At 38.2% G+C, this 12,973-nt stretch overlaps 1 protein-coding gene across 3 annotated transcripts in view; it reads left to right on the top strand.

The window, feature by feature from the left end:
• The window catches only part of PLA2G7 (phospholipase A2 group VII), a 49,515-nt gene extending 36,542 nt beyond the window's left edge, over positions 1-12,973 (top strand). For all 3 annotated transcript variants that reach the window (XM_006149084.3, XM_014588018.2, XM_027772094.1), the window contains exons 7-12: positions 2,829-2,952; positions 4,647-4,760; positions 6,319-6,410; positions 8,505-8,675; positions 11,235-11,383; positions 11,844-12,973. In XM_006149084.3, the coding sequence (XP_006149146.2) occupies positions 2,829-2,952; positions 4,647-4,760; positions 6,319-6,410; positions 8,505-8,675; positions 11,235-11,383; positions 11,844-11,965 (772 nt within the window). In that variant the 3' untranslated portion in view covers positions 11,966-12,973. The remainder of the gene's footprint in view (positions 1-2,828; positions 2,953-4,646; positions 4,761-6,318; positions 6,411-8,504; positions 8,676-11,234; positions 11,384-11,843) is intronic.

Genomic DNA, 12,973 nt, shown 5'->3' with positions numbered 1-12,973 from the left:
TTTTTGATTTTTTTTTCTTTTTTTGTTGTTTTTCTCTGTCTCGTTTTCTTTTTTCTTGTCTCTTCACTCTCCAATATCCTTTCAGTGTGTTTTTAGACAGATCTAAGATCACTGTAGCTAAACATTCAAATACTAATAGGGTTGAAATATTCCCCACTATCTTCTGAATCTGCTGCACCAGCAAGCACAATAGAACAGCAAAGAGATTCTGGATCACCTCTGTCTGCTTGCTCCTTAACATTAAGGCTGAACCTCCAGAATTTGAAAGAAAACACAACATTCATCAGATGACAAGAAATCACCGCCGGATCACGAGAAACATGGGAAAACAAGAAAATACCTCTCCTCCTAGGGAAAAGAGTAACTCTTCATCCACAAGCAGTTCGGTGAAAATCATGGAAATGTCTGATAAGGAATTCAGATCATTCATAATGTCTAAGCTAACAGAGATGGAAGAGAAGAGAGATAATGAACTACTAAAGAGAAAGGAGAAAGAGATTGACGAGTTCCAAGAGATGAGGAAATTCCTGCAAGATCTAAAAGTGGAATTACACACTTTACAAAAGACTCAAACCGAACTGCTAGAGATGAAGTCTATAATACAAGAAGTCAAAATCTCCCTGGAAAGCATTAAAAGCAGACTAGATCATTCAGAAAATAGAATCTCAGATGTAGAGGAGAAAATGGCTGGCCTAGAAAAATCCACCATGAAGGCTGAGAAAATGGCACAAAAATTTGAGAATAATATGCGAGAAGTACTGGATACCATCAAACGTCCAAATATCCGGATAATTGGCATTCCAGAAGGTGAGGAAACCCATAAGGGCATTGATAATCTATTCCAGGAAATCCTGCAAGAAAACTTTCCAAACCTAGAGAGGCATTCAAAGATCCAGTCCCAGGAAATACAACGGACCCCAAATAGAATCAACCCTAGAAGATCTTCTCCAAGACACATTATAGCCAGGTTGACCAAAACTGCAGACAAAGACAAGATACTAAGATTAGCAAGAGAAAAACATCAAGTTACCTACAAAGGACATCCCATCAGGCTAACAGCAGATCTCTCATCAGAAACAATAAAAGCGAGGAGAGAATGGGAAAATATATTCCAAGTGTTAAGAGAGAAGCAGTTTCAGCCAAGAATACTGTATCCGGCAAGATTATCTTTCAGGTGGGAAGAAAAGACAAGAACATTCTCAGATAAACAAAACCTGAAAGAATTTACCAGCACCAGACCAGACCTCCAAGAAGTTCTCAAGGATGTGCTGTATCAGGAAAACTAAACGCAGATACATGGAAATAAGAGTCCAAAAACTGAGAAAGTAGCTAACTTAATCATAGGGACAAGTCTGGAGTTGAATACTATATCCCAGAATTTAATCAGGAAAATTGAACCAGAACAGAAGATAAAAGTATATGAGACTGATAGGTTCATGCACCTACCATTTGAACAGAATCCTAACCTGTTTCCGGGCTTTAAGCAAAGTTCCTTGGCGGTTCTTTGATTTAAGTTAAAACTGGTTTTCTTAGTAGTAACGAGGGAACTCACCTTTGAAAGTAGTCAGGTTATGTAGGAAATTGTGTGATCAATGCAATGTGGGTGGGAAGGGAATGGAGGACAATTTTGGACACTAGAGGTGGTGTGAGAGGAGGGTGGGAAGGGACAGAGGGTCAGAAAGAGGGGTGGAATTAATTCTAGCAACTAGAAGTGGAAATTTATATTTTTTGTAATGTGCATGATTGAGTCACTATGCAGTGTGTACTGGATGGGAGATCGCATTTTGTGTGCTGTGATGATGCCTAGAGAAGGAATGTAAATTGAGTTACAAAAAAGAGTTTCAGGAAAACAAAATATATCTATTCAATGACTGCAGTAGGATATGTAGCCCCAGTTAGGTGCTACTTGATAGGATGCGTAAAGTTAGACTTGTGCTCATGGAAATGTGTCACATGTGTTTGCTAGGAGGGTATTTGGATTGATGAGGGTCTTTGGTGATTCAATAAAATGTGGGGGGAAAATGGTATAGAAAGCAAACATAGATAACAGAGAAAGTGTGGGAGGAGAACAGGAGGTGGCAGAGGGTAAGAGAGAGGGAACCAAGGATAGGGGGAAAAAAGCAAAACATACAGAAAACAAGAAATGGAAGATCACTTGCTAATAATAACATGTTTGTTGATATGCTTGATTGAGACAATATACAGTGTACTCTGGATGGAAAAAAAAAAAAGAAATGGAAAATTGTTTGTTGATAACACATATGTTGATGTACTTGATTGAGCCAACAGACAATGTATTTTGGATGAAAACTTCATTTTGTATACTGTAATGATGTATAGCATATTAATGTTAAAAAATAAAAACAAAAAAAAATTAAGAAAAACAATCCCCCCTTATAATAGCATCAAAAAAAGAATAAAATATTTAGGAATGACTTTAATCAAAAAAAAAAAAAAAAGAAAAGAAAAAGAAGAAGAAGAAAGAGGAACATAAAGGTGAGAAAGGGTAGCCTGCCCAAAGCCATGCAGCTAGTAAGTAGCAGTGCTGGGATTGATTCCTGAGAGTGAGTTTTCAATATGGTCCACATCACCTCCCAGCATTGTGAAAGTAGAATGGGTTGAGTTTACCTACAACTTGACAGTAGACATAAAAAGTCCTTCTGTTAGAATTCCCTTGGGATCCTCTTTAGTTAAAAAGAGGGAGAGAGTGGAAGAAGAAATGGAAGCCAAAGATCAGAGGGAAGTTGAGTCAAGGATAGAGTTGAGGAACATGGGTCAAATGAGGAAGGGAGGAACCACAGATAAGTAATTCATTTTGTTTGTTATAGAGACGGCTCTGCATCTGCTACTTACTATTTCAATGACCAAGCTGCTGCAGATACAGCAAACAAGACTTGGCTCTACCTTAAAACCCTAAAACGAGAGGAAGAGATTCTTGAACGAAATAAGCAGGTACACTACAATAAGAAGAGAAGTGACTCTGTGACCTAAAAACATGTATAAAATGAAGGCTTTTTTGTTTTGTTTTGAGTTTTTTTTTAATATGTAGGGTGCGTGCACTCACCAGAAAGACAGAGAGGGACAGAGAGACAGAAAGCAAGAAATCACACCCCAGGGGGTATGACCATGCCACAGTCCCTTCTCCTCCATTCTCCTCTCGGGATCTTGGGCATGCACATACACCCGGCGTGAGTTTAAGACACCTGGTCTGGAACTTGAACTGTGGTTGACTAAATGGGAGTCCAGCAACATGGCCATTATGCCAACTGCTGGTCCAAAAATAAAGACATTTTTAATTGAATTTTACAGATGTCAGGCTACACTTGAGCTCTCCTATTTCCCATTCCCAAGAGTAATAAAATTCCCTTATTGAAATGTCTGGTTTATAGTGAAAACAAAGGCAAACATAAATACCTGAGAGATGACAATAAACATTCAGAATTCTTTTGCATTAAAACTTCTTTTTTTTTTTTTTAGGTTTTTGCCATAGGTTGCATGCACTTGTCAGAAAGACAGAAAGACACAGTGAGAGGAAAAGTGAGAAATCACTCCCCAGAAGGGATGGCCTTGTCACAGTGCTTTCTCCATTCTCCTGGGATTTTGAGCATGCATGCACATGTGCCCAACATGTGTCTCAAGCCACCAAATCTGGGACTTATACCGCAATTGACCATGTGGGAGTCCAGCATCCCAACCACTACGTCTCTTGCTGGGCCCTGCATTAAAACTTCTTATTTTGGGCCAGCAGGTGTTGTGGAGATTAGGGCACTGGATCCCGCATGACCAACTTTGCAGTGCGAATTCCAGTCCTGCCCTATAACAAAAACGAAAGCAAAAACAAACTAACAAAAACCCCCAAACAAAAAGTCTAATTTTAGAATCTCAGAGATACTAGAAAATAAATTAATAGATTCCACCCCCAAGATAATATATAGAAAACTACTTTTCAGAGAGGCCGTTTTCAGTAGTATTAAGAATACAAGCCTTAGAATCCAACTTTCTGTGTTTGAAGCCTGGCTTTATCACTTTGTAGTGGGATGATCTTGGATTTTGATTTTTGCGCTTTCATCTTCTATCTGTTGCAAAATAATGAATAACAGCAGTTATCTGTCTTAGAGTGATGAGAATAACTAAGTGAAATAAACCAGACTGGCTGCTTTTTCACATGTCATCGCATGTACATATGTTGTCATGCTCAGGCTCACCCACATTTCACTGAGGTAGGCACTATTATATAGTAAATGGAGACTCTCTCAGGAACAGTGAGTCATCTGAACCCATGCAGTAGGTAAGCAACAGAACCAGGTTTTTGTTTTGTTCACTTTGTTTTATTCTAGATTTTTCTGTTTATTCTTTTAAAGAATTACACAGACAACATATTCATACAGTACCTCCTTTCTCATATTTTTTCTTCCCCTTGCACCTCACACCCACCCTCCACCACTCACGCTACAGAACCAGGTTTTAGACTAAGTTATACCTACCTATGAAGCTGTTGCCTGTGTTGTTATGCTAACTTGTATTCTAGACATTTCTGCTTTGTGACCAACCAACTATTTTTCCCATGTGCAACCTTTATACAAATTTTAAAATAAAGTTTTATAACTTTTTACTTTGTCATTTCCTTCTTCTAATAATAACATTAGGTACGGCAAAGAGCAAAGGAATGTTCCGAAGCCCTCAATTTGATTCTTGACATTGATCATGGAAAGCCAGTAAAAAATTTATTAGATTTAGAGTTTGATGTGGAACAACTGAAGGTAAGCTAAGAAAAGCTCTTTTTCCCATGTCCAGTAGTTCTTTATTGCTCTGTTACCTGATTGTCTGCTCTGTTGCTAAATATAGCATGAAAACGTGCTGCAAAAAGCACACACAGAAAAGCACAGGTAAAGTATCACAGCAACAAAGAATGCTTTAGACTGAACTATATGTGAAATTGCCCATATTTATTCGTTTGATTTACAAAAATGCTAACTTCATATAATTTAACCTAAAATATCTCCAATAGAAATATTACAATTTCTTCAGATGACTCCTAAACGTTTTTGAGCTTCATCTTGAAAAGTTGGTCAAAAGTTTTGGACAGGGACATTTGGACATGTTGGTGCACACCTGTGACTCCAGTTACTTAGGAGGCTGAGGCAGGGAGGTCATGAGTTAGAGGCAACATAGTGAGACCTTGTCTTTAAAATTATAAAAAACTGGGGCCAGACAGTGGCACAGTTAGACACGCATGGGAATGAAAGGTCCTAAGTTTTTGTACCAGATCTGAGCATACAAGGCGCACACATGTGTGCCCATGATCCAGGTTGTCTGAGATTGAGGTAACTGGTGGTGGGGGAACCCAATTGGGAGTGTTTCACTCACTCTCATGGAAGAAATAAAGAAGTTTTAGATAAAATGTCGTGAGGGGGAAGAATAACAGAGTATTAGCGAAGACTCTAAAGTGTCGTATACAGGGAGTAGAGGCAGCTGTAAGTACTGGAGTTTGAGGATAACATGATGGTCTGTTCTCCAGATACAAGGAAGAGTTTCTGTCCCTGAGTCAGTCACTCGCTCCTGTGTCCATGCCTTTGGATATGCTGTCTCCCTGTGACCCATACATCCTTCTCCTTGATTAATCCCTGCTTAATCTTCAAGACTCAATTCAGACATCATCTCCTCCAAGAAGCTTTCTTGGACCCCAGTGCCCACCCCTGACCTGGGTTAGCTCTCCGTCACATGTGCTCCTGGGCACCATGGAACTGTATTACTTCATGCACGTGTCACTTTTCTTCCCTGATAGACTGTGAGTTCATTGAACATGAGACCACAGAGTCTGGCATACAGTAGGTGTTCAATAAGTACTCATGGCATGAACAAATCCATAAATCACCGGGTGGGGAGAAATGGAAGACAGCATTGTCGTTGAAGTTTCAAGTGTGGGTGATGAGGAAGTCCATTCATTAAATTTACTTCAGAATTTTCACAAATGTTTTATACACACACATACACATACACACATTTATTTTATTTTATACGTATATGTATATGTATGAGAGAGATCTCCAAAAAGCCTGTGGAAAATGTATATTATGAAAAAACTATTTCTAAATTTCTACTTTTTTGCACCAAAATTAATTTGTGCTTTAATTCCGTTTTTCATGAGCTGTACATGTGTACATATGCGGTATGTATGTGTGTATATGCCTGTTTTATTTTATAAGAAAGTAAAATACTTAGGCAAGCCTGTGGAATGACTGACGAAATCATTGAGTCTATTCGTCTAACACCATGTGAGATAGCTGTGAGTTATATCATATTTTTTTTTCCACATAGGACTCTATCAATAGGAATGAAATAGCAATAATTGGACATTCTTTTGGTGGAGGAACAGTTATTCAGGCTCTTAGTGGAGACCAGAGATTCAGGTAAGAAAATAAGACAAAATAAACAGAGAACTGTAAATGATTGGAAGAGGAGGATTAAATACATGTGAGATCTAATTTTATAGTCAAAGTCTTAGTGGAGAAGGGATACTATGGAATTTATAAGTCTGTTCCTTTGCCTCCAAGTACTCCATGCAAATACTCCTGGGCAGATAAAATCTATTTCTCCTGCTACTGAAAATGCTTTGACTTTTATATATTTTCCCTTGTCATTCTTAATGTAACTTCCCAAGGACTTAGCAATTTCACTTGAAAATTTATCTTACTTATCTTTAGAAATGCATTTTTCTGTTGTCATAATGATTATAGATAATATTATTGCCTTCTTATATTATTTCCAGACTTCCCCAATAGAATAGGCAGGTTTTTAATTGTTTTAATTAGTTACTACCCAGCAGAAGGTGGCATCTTTAATATGGAACTGGGCCTAAAATTATATAGTTACTTGGGTGAAACTCATGACTAAACTCTAGTTTTTTTCTTTCTCTTTCTTTCTTTTCCTTTCTTTTTTCTTCTCTTTTATTTTATTTTATTTTATTTATTTTTTTGAGAGACTTTTGCTATAGGATGCATATACTTACTGGAGAGAGAGAGAGAGACAGAAAGTGAGAAATCACTCCCTAGGGGTGATGGCCACACCACAATCCCCCAGTCCCTTCTTCTCCATCCTCTCAGGAGTTTGGGCACACACATACATGCACTTGGCATGAGTTTCAAGCTGTCAGGTCTGGGATTCAAACCGCAAGCAGCCACATGGGAGTCCAGCACTTTAACCCCCATACCATTTACTGGACCAACCCTAGTTTTCTAACTCAGAAACATTTTCCTTCTTGAACTACTTCCTCCCTCATGTAGAATCAACTAGAAAAAAAGTAGGCAAGATAATTTGTGAAACTTCACCTTGAATTTCTTAAAATCTGTTTCACTGTAAAAGAATTCTCTTCTTTCATCCATTTAGCAGATAAAATGAAATTTTCAAAAAGTCAGGAAACTTAGGTAAATTTACTATTAGGATGAATTTTCTTACATTTTCAGATTATATGCCCCATAGTTTTTCTTCAACCCCTAGTCAACGTTTCAGTTGAGGCACATCTAGTTATAAAGCCAGGAGTAAATCCCCTTGTTACTCTGAAAATGTATAATAAACTGTGGAATGCCTAGCAGCTCTGAAAACACAAGGGGAAGTAATACATTAATTGTTTGTTTGTTTGTTTTTTTCAGATAATCCCTAGTTTTGTTTTGTTTTGTTTAAATATATGCTATAGGGCTCATGTGCTTACCAGAGAGAGATGGGAGATTAGAAAGCACCTCCCCAGGGAGGATGGCCAGCTGCAATCCCTTCTCTTCCATTCTGTCTGAATTTTGAGCACGCATGCACATGTATCCTGTGTGTTTCTCAAGATGCCATGTCCAAGACTCTAACCACATAGTCAGCCGTGTGGGATCCAGTTAACCATCCAAGTTAACCACCCTATAACTTGCTGGCCCCAACCCACAGTTTTGAAGAAATTATTAAAGTTTATTTCAAAAATAAATAAAAATTGTAAGCATATATATTTTTTGAGAGTTTTTGCCTTAGGGTGTGTGTGCTCTCTCTGGAGAGAGAGAGAAACAGAGAGATACAGAGACAGAGACAGTGAGAAGAAAAGTGAGACAGAGAAGAAAAGTGAGAAATCACTCCCCAGGGGGTGTGGCACTCGGCTATCCCTTGTCCTCCATTCTCATCCCAGGATCTTGAGCACACATGAACACGCACGTGGCAAAATTTTGAAGCCACCGGGTCTGAGACTTGAACTGTGGTCAACGATGTGAGAGTCCAGTAATGTAACCACTACACCATTTGCTGGCCCACTCTAAGGATATAGTTTTCTAAAGGTTGTAATTACTAAAGAAAATGATAGAATTCTTGTTGTGCTATCTTACAAAGCTAATCATATTTCCTTTCCAAATTTAATCCAACAAAATAACCCATAATATACTGGCGTTCTATGTGTCTGTTAATCCTATCATGATTAGGAAGTCCTATATGTTGGCCGGTGTTTCACCTGCCTTATCATTGTCAACAAATTTCTGCAGATGTGGTATTGCCCTGGATGCGTGGATGATTCCACTAGGTGATGAAGTGTACTCCAGAATTCCTCAGCCCCTCTTTTTTATCAACTCTGAACGGTTCCAATTTCCTGCTAATATTGCAAAAATGAAAAAGTGCTACTTACCTGGTAAAGAAAGAAAAATGATTACAATCAGGTAAGTGACTTATTCCATCATCAAAAACTTGGGTAAAAATCGATAGATATCATCTGGTAGGCATTACAGAATTGCAAAATTGGTTGTTTGGACTTACTATAAGGAGAATATTAAATAATCTCAATTTCCAAATATATTCAGACTTTTTAAAATGAAAAATGTTTTAGTATGTTAATGTATACAATGCGTAGTACTGATAAGTAGAATCTGCATTAGGCCACATGTTACTTACACCTACACACCAGAACATACCTACGTGTTTTGGGGAGTAGAGTGGGGGGAAGTATTTTGTCATTAGGCTAGACTAGAAACTCTCTAAACAACAAAAAGTCAGATTACCTGTTAAGACCTGCCGTGTATTTACCTATTGGGAAAGAATATGAGTTTATAAATTCTCAGAAGCTGTAATTTAGATACCTTTGAGCATTGGCAATATGCTTATATCCTGAATGTGAAAGGTAACTTCTAGTAAGGTTTTGAACTCACAATGAGCTATTACAAGACAAAGATAGAACTCATTCTTTTCTTATCTGAAAATTTATTTAGTAGGTGAGAGGAGGCAGGAAGAAAGTATGTACAGTCAGGAACCAGCAGTTAGCATAAGGGCTATGTCGCTGGACTCCCACATAGTCGACCATGGTTCGCGTCCCAGACCTAGTGGCTTAAAACTCATGCCGGGCACGTGTGAGTGCGTGCCCAAGATCCCGAGAGGAGAATGGAGAAGAAGGGATTGCAGCGTGACCATCCCCCCTGGGGGTGATTTCTTGCTTTCTGTCTCTCTGTCTCTCTCTGTCTGTCTGGTGAGCGCACGCGCCCTATAGCAAAAAACCTCTTCAAAAAAAAAAAAAGAGAGTACGTACAGTATAATAATAACCACAGTAGGATCAGAGAATGGAGGGGTCTCTTCTAAATAAAAAAGCGATTCCTAGAAGAAATTGGGCTAGAATTTGATCTCATAGGATTGAGAGATTTTAAAAAGATGGTGAGGAAGAGTCTGGGTATTTCAGGTCAGAATTTCAGTTTCGCTAACTAGTATGTGCCAGTTTCTCTGTTCTAAAATAATATAGAACACCTAACCTTCCTTCAACTATGCTTCGTATCTTTTGTCTTGTCTTGAAAGAATAGCCTACGTGTAATGCTTCCTGAGACCCCCATCCCCTGGACTTAAACTGGCCTACAAAGGGCACTAAAGGCCTGCCACATGCCATACCAGCAGCCTCTTGCCTCTTAGCCTTTCTCTCTGCATTTGCCATTGTGGACTACCCCTATTTCTGCTCCCTTACCTACCAGGACCCTTCCTTTCTTGCTTCACCTGTTGTTAATACTGCTCTTTCCTTTTCTCCTCCTCTGTCAGTCCTAATCTATTGGTAGCATCTAGGGTTCTACTATCAGCTCTTTCAGGACCCTATCTCTATTTGCTTTCTTGAGTTTTCCACATTTAGACTTTGACTGGAATATAGGGAAGAGTGAGAGGGAATCTGTGGCCTTATCTTCAGCTTAGATGGTGATAACAGTTTGCTTAGAAGAACAGGCAAAGTGAAGAGGAAGAGTTGTGCTGGATTGGATTGAGGGGAAGAAGTGGAGCTTTATTTTTTTTATCTTATTTTATTTTATTTATGATTATTATTTTATTTGATGAGAGAGAGAGGGAGAGTAAGTGAGAAAGCAAGTCACCAGGCCAGGGACTTGAACCACAGGTGACCATGTGGGAGTCCAGCACCTTAACCACCATGCCACCTGCAAGTCCCAGATGTTGAGTTTTAACTTTGACATTTCTAACCTTGAGAACTGGGAAATCCAATATGTATCTGGCCACAAAGTGGAAATGTATTGGATGGGTATGATATTGTTCCACTGGAGCGGATGAGACTGCAAAGTGAATAAAGAACTGGTTTGAGACTAGAATGTTGAGGAGTGTCTACATTTCCATCAATGGGAGAGGAGTGAGGGACAGTGAAGAACAGAGTGGTTAGGGTTAGAAGGGAAGGTGGGATGTCAAGGAGATGAAGAGAACAAAATGCAAAAAAGTCACCAAGCCTGCAGTGTTCCAATAGTCAAAAATGAGCACTGAAAAAGAACAATTCTGCTTGATGTTACATTGTTGATGAATTTACAAAGCAGTGTGAATATTATAAGATGCTTACAGTTTAACTAGTACAGAGGAGGTTTTTGTTTTTCTTTTTTTTTTAAATCTATTTAATCCAAGGCTTATATACAAAGCATTCTGACTATCAAATGGACATCAAATTAGGTGGTGGGGATGAAGTGGTAGACTGTCTCTGAGTTCGAGACTCCTTCATTCTATCTACTTAAGTTGAAACTAAAAATGGAAATCATTTCTTCTAAAAACAAGATACCAAGACAGGACTCTGAATTGTTTTTCAAAAAGGAAGATATTCTCTAAGATCTCTAAATGAACAGCCTGTAACTCTCAAATACATCTAAGGAGATCAAATTACACATTTTATCTCCTTGGTTTTCAGTAAATAGACCAACTATGCCAGTATTTTTTCTGCAAAAATAATTTTATCCAACATTTTGTCTCATTTCTCTTTTTAGGGGTTCAGTCCATCAGAATTTTGCTGACTTCACGTTTGCAACTGGCAAAATAACTGGACACATATTCAGATTACAAGGAGATATAGACTCCTATGTAGCTATTGACCTTACCAACAAAGCTTCGTTAGCATTTTTACAAAAGCACTTAGGTAAGAAACTAATGATTGTTCTTTCATGATTATAAACCAGATGATTCTCAGGACAAAACCATGGTATCACAGCTTTAGTCTCATTTTAACTATTTCTAGTTGGTTTATACAGTTGAACAAAGCAATAAAACAATTTGAAAACAAAAATTTGTGAAACTTAGTTTTGCTGCTCTGCATACTATATAGCATAGAAAATAAGTCCACCTGTCCAAGGTATCAGCATGTTTGTGAAGCCAGGGATGGACTTCCTGTGCTGGGGATACTAACAGCAGGTACCTTCATGCTCTCCCCCTGGCATGCAGCTGCTAACACAGCCACAGGGCAGTCCACACAGGATACAACCTCTACCATCTCTAAGCAGTTTGTATAATTTGTTAATTCTGTGGTGCCACCTAGAGGCACCAGACTGTTTAAATGTTCTCACAAGTTTCATATGTTCATTAATGTTTATATTTTACAGGACTTCATAAAGATTTTGATCAGTGGGATTATCTGATTGAAGGAGATGATGTGAATCTTATTCCTGGAACCAACATTAATACAACCAACCAACACCTCATTCTACAGAACTCAACAGAGTAAAGAGAGAGATAGAATTTAGATTAAAAGAGTTTTTTTTTTTTAATCTTGTTTATGAACTGTCTAAAAGAGAGAGTGTGTGTGTGATTTTAATGTATTTCCCCCAAATAACTCATATTTTTGAAATGTAGGTTATGCTATAATAGTGATTGAGGCGTGGACTAGATTTTTTTTCCTTTAAATGTAAAGAAAGAATGCAGTATACAAAAATCATATAAGCCTAAGTTTTAATTTTACTAAGGTGATCTTTTTATTAGTGTCACACTTAAACACTGCTTTTACATTAACAGACAAATGAATTAAAACAGGCACAATACCAATGAAAACCTGTTGTAGTGATGTAAGACTTCCTAAACATAGAGTAAAAACAGATTTTCTTGCCTTTTGTTCTCTATTACAAGCAATAGAGTTTTAGCAGCATGGTATTCTAGGTTGAATTTGACAGCACTTCTGACTTTTAGGCGTGGTAAGAAAAATTAGATCAAGCTAATGATAAAGCCATTGTTTTAGCACCAATTAGTGATACTATACAATTTCAGTAAGATGGCTGAATGGGGAGTTGACAGGTTCAAGAACATTGGCGACAAGGAGGGAGCAGTGGATTAAAGAAAATTGGTTCAGCCAGTTCTGTGGCTTGGTAGTTAAGGCAGCTGGATCCTACATGGCTGACCATGAAGTTTGAGTCCTGGACCTGACAGCTTGAGAAAACATTCTTGTGTAAGTGTGTACCCAAGATCCCCCATAGTGGGAGAAATAGAAGGAAAGGGATTGCATTGTGACCATTTCCCACGGTGTGTGTGGAGAGTGCTTTGTCTCTGGGGAGTGCATATACTCTTTACCAAAAAAAAAAGCTGGTGATTTGCATTTTCTTTCATTTCTGATGTACTCTGCTAAATTAAGGTGTCGTTGATATCATAGCCACATAAGACAGGCCAGAGACTGTAGCTATAACATTAAAGTTGTTACTCACCCAAAGGCTGTGAAGGATAATAAAGGAAGCTTTCAAAACTA

This window comes from Tupaia chinensis, unplaced genomic scaffold (assembly GCF_000334495.1).
Source record: "Tupaia chinensis unplaced genomic scaffold, TupChi_1.0 Scaffold000252_1, whole genome shotgun sequence".
NCBI lineage: Eukaryota > Metazoa > Chordata > Mammalia > Scandentia > Tupaiidae > Tupaia > Tupaia belangeri.
This window is presented reverse-complemented; position numbering and strand designations above follow the sequence as displayed.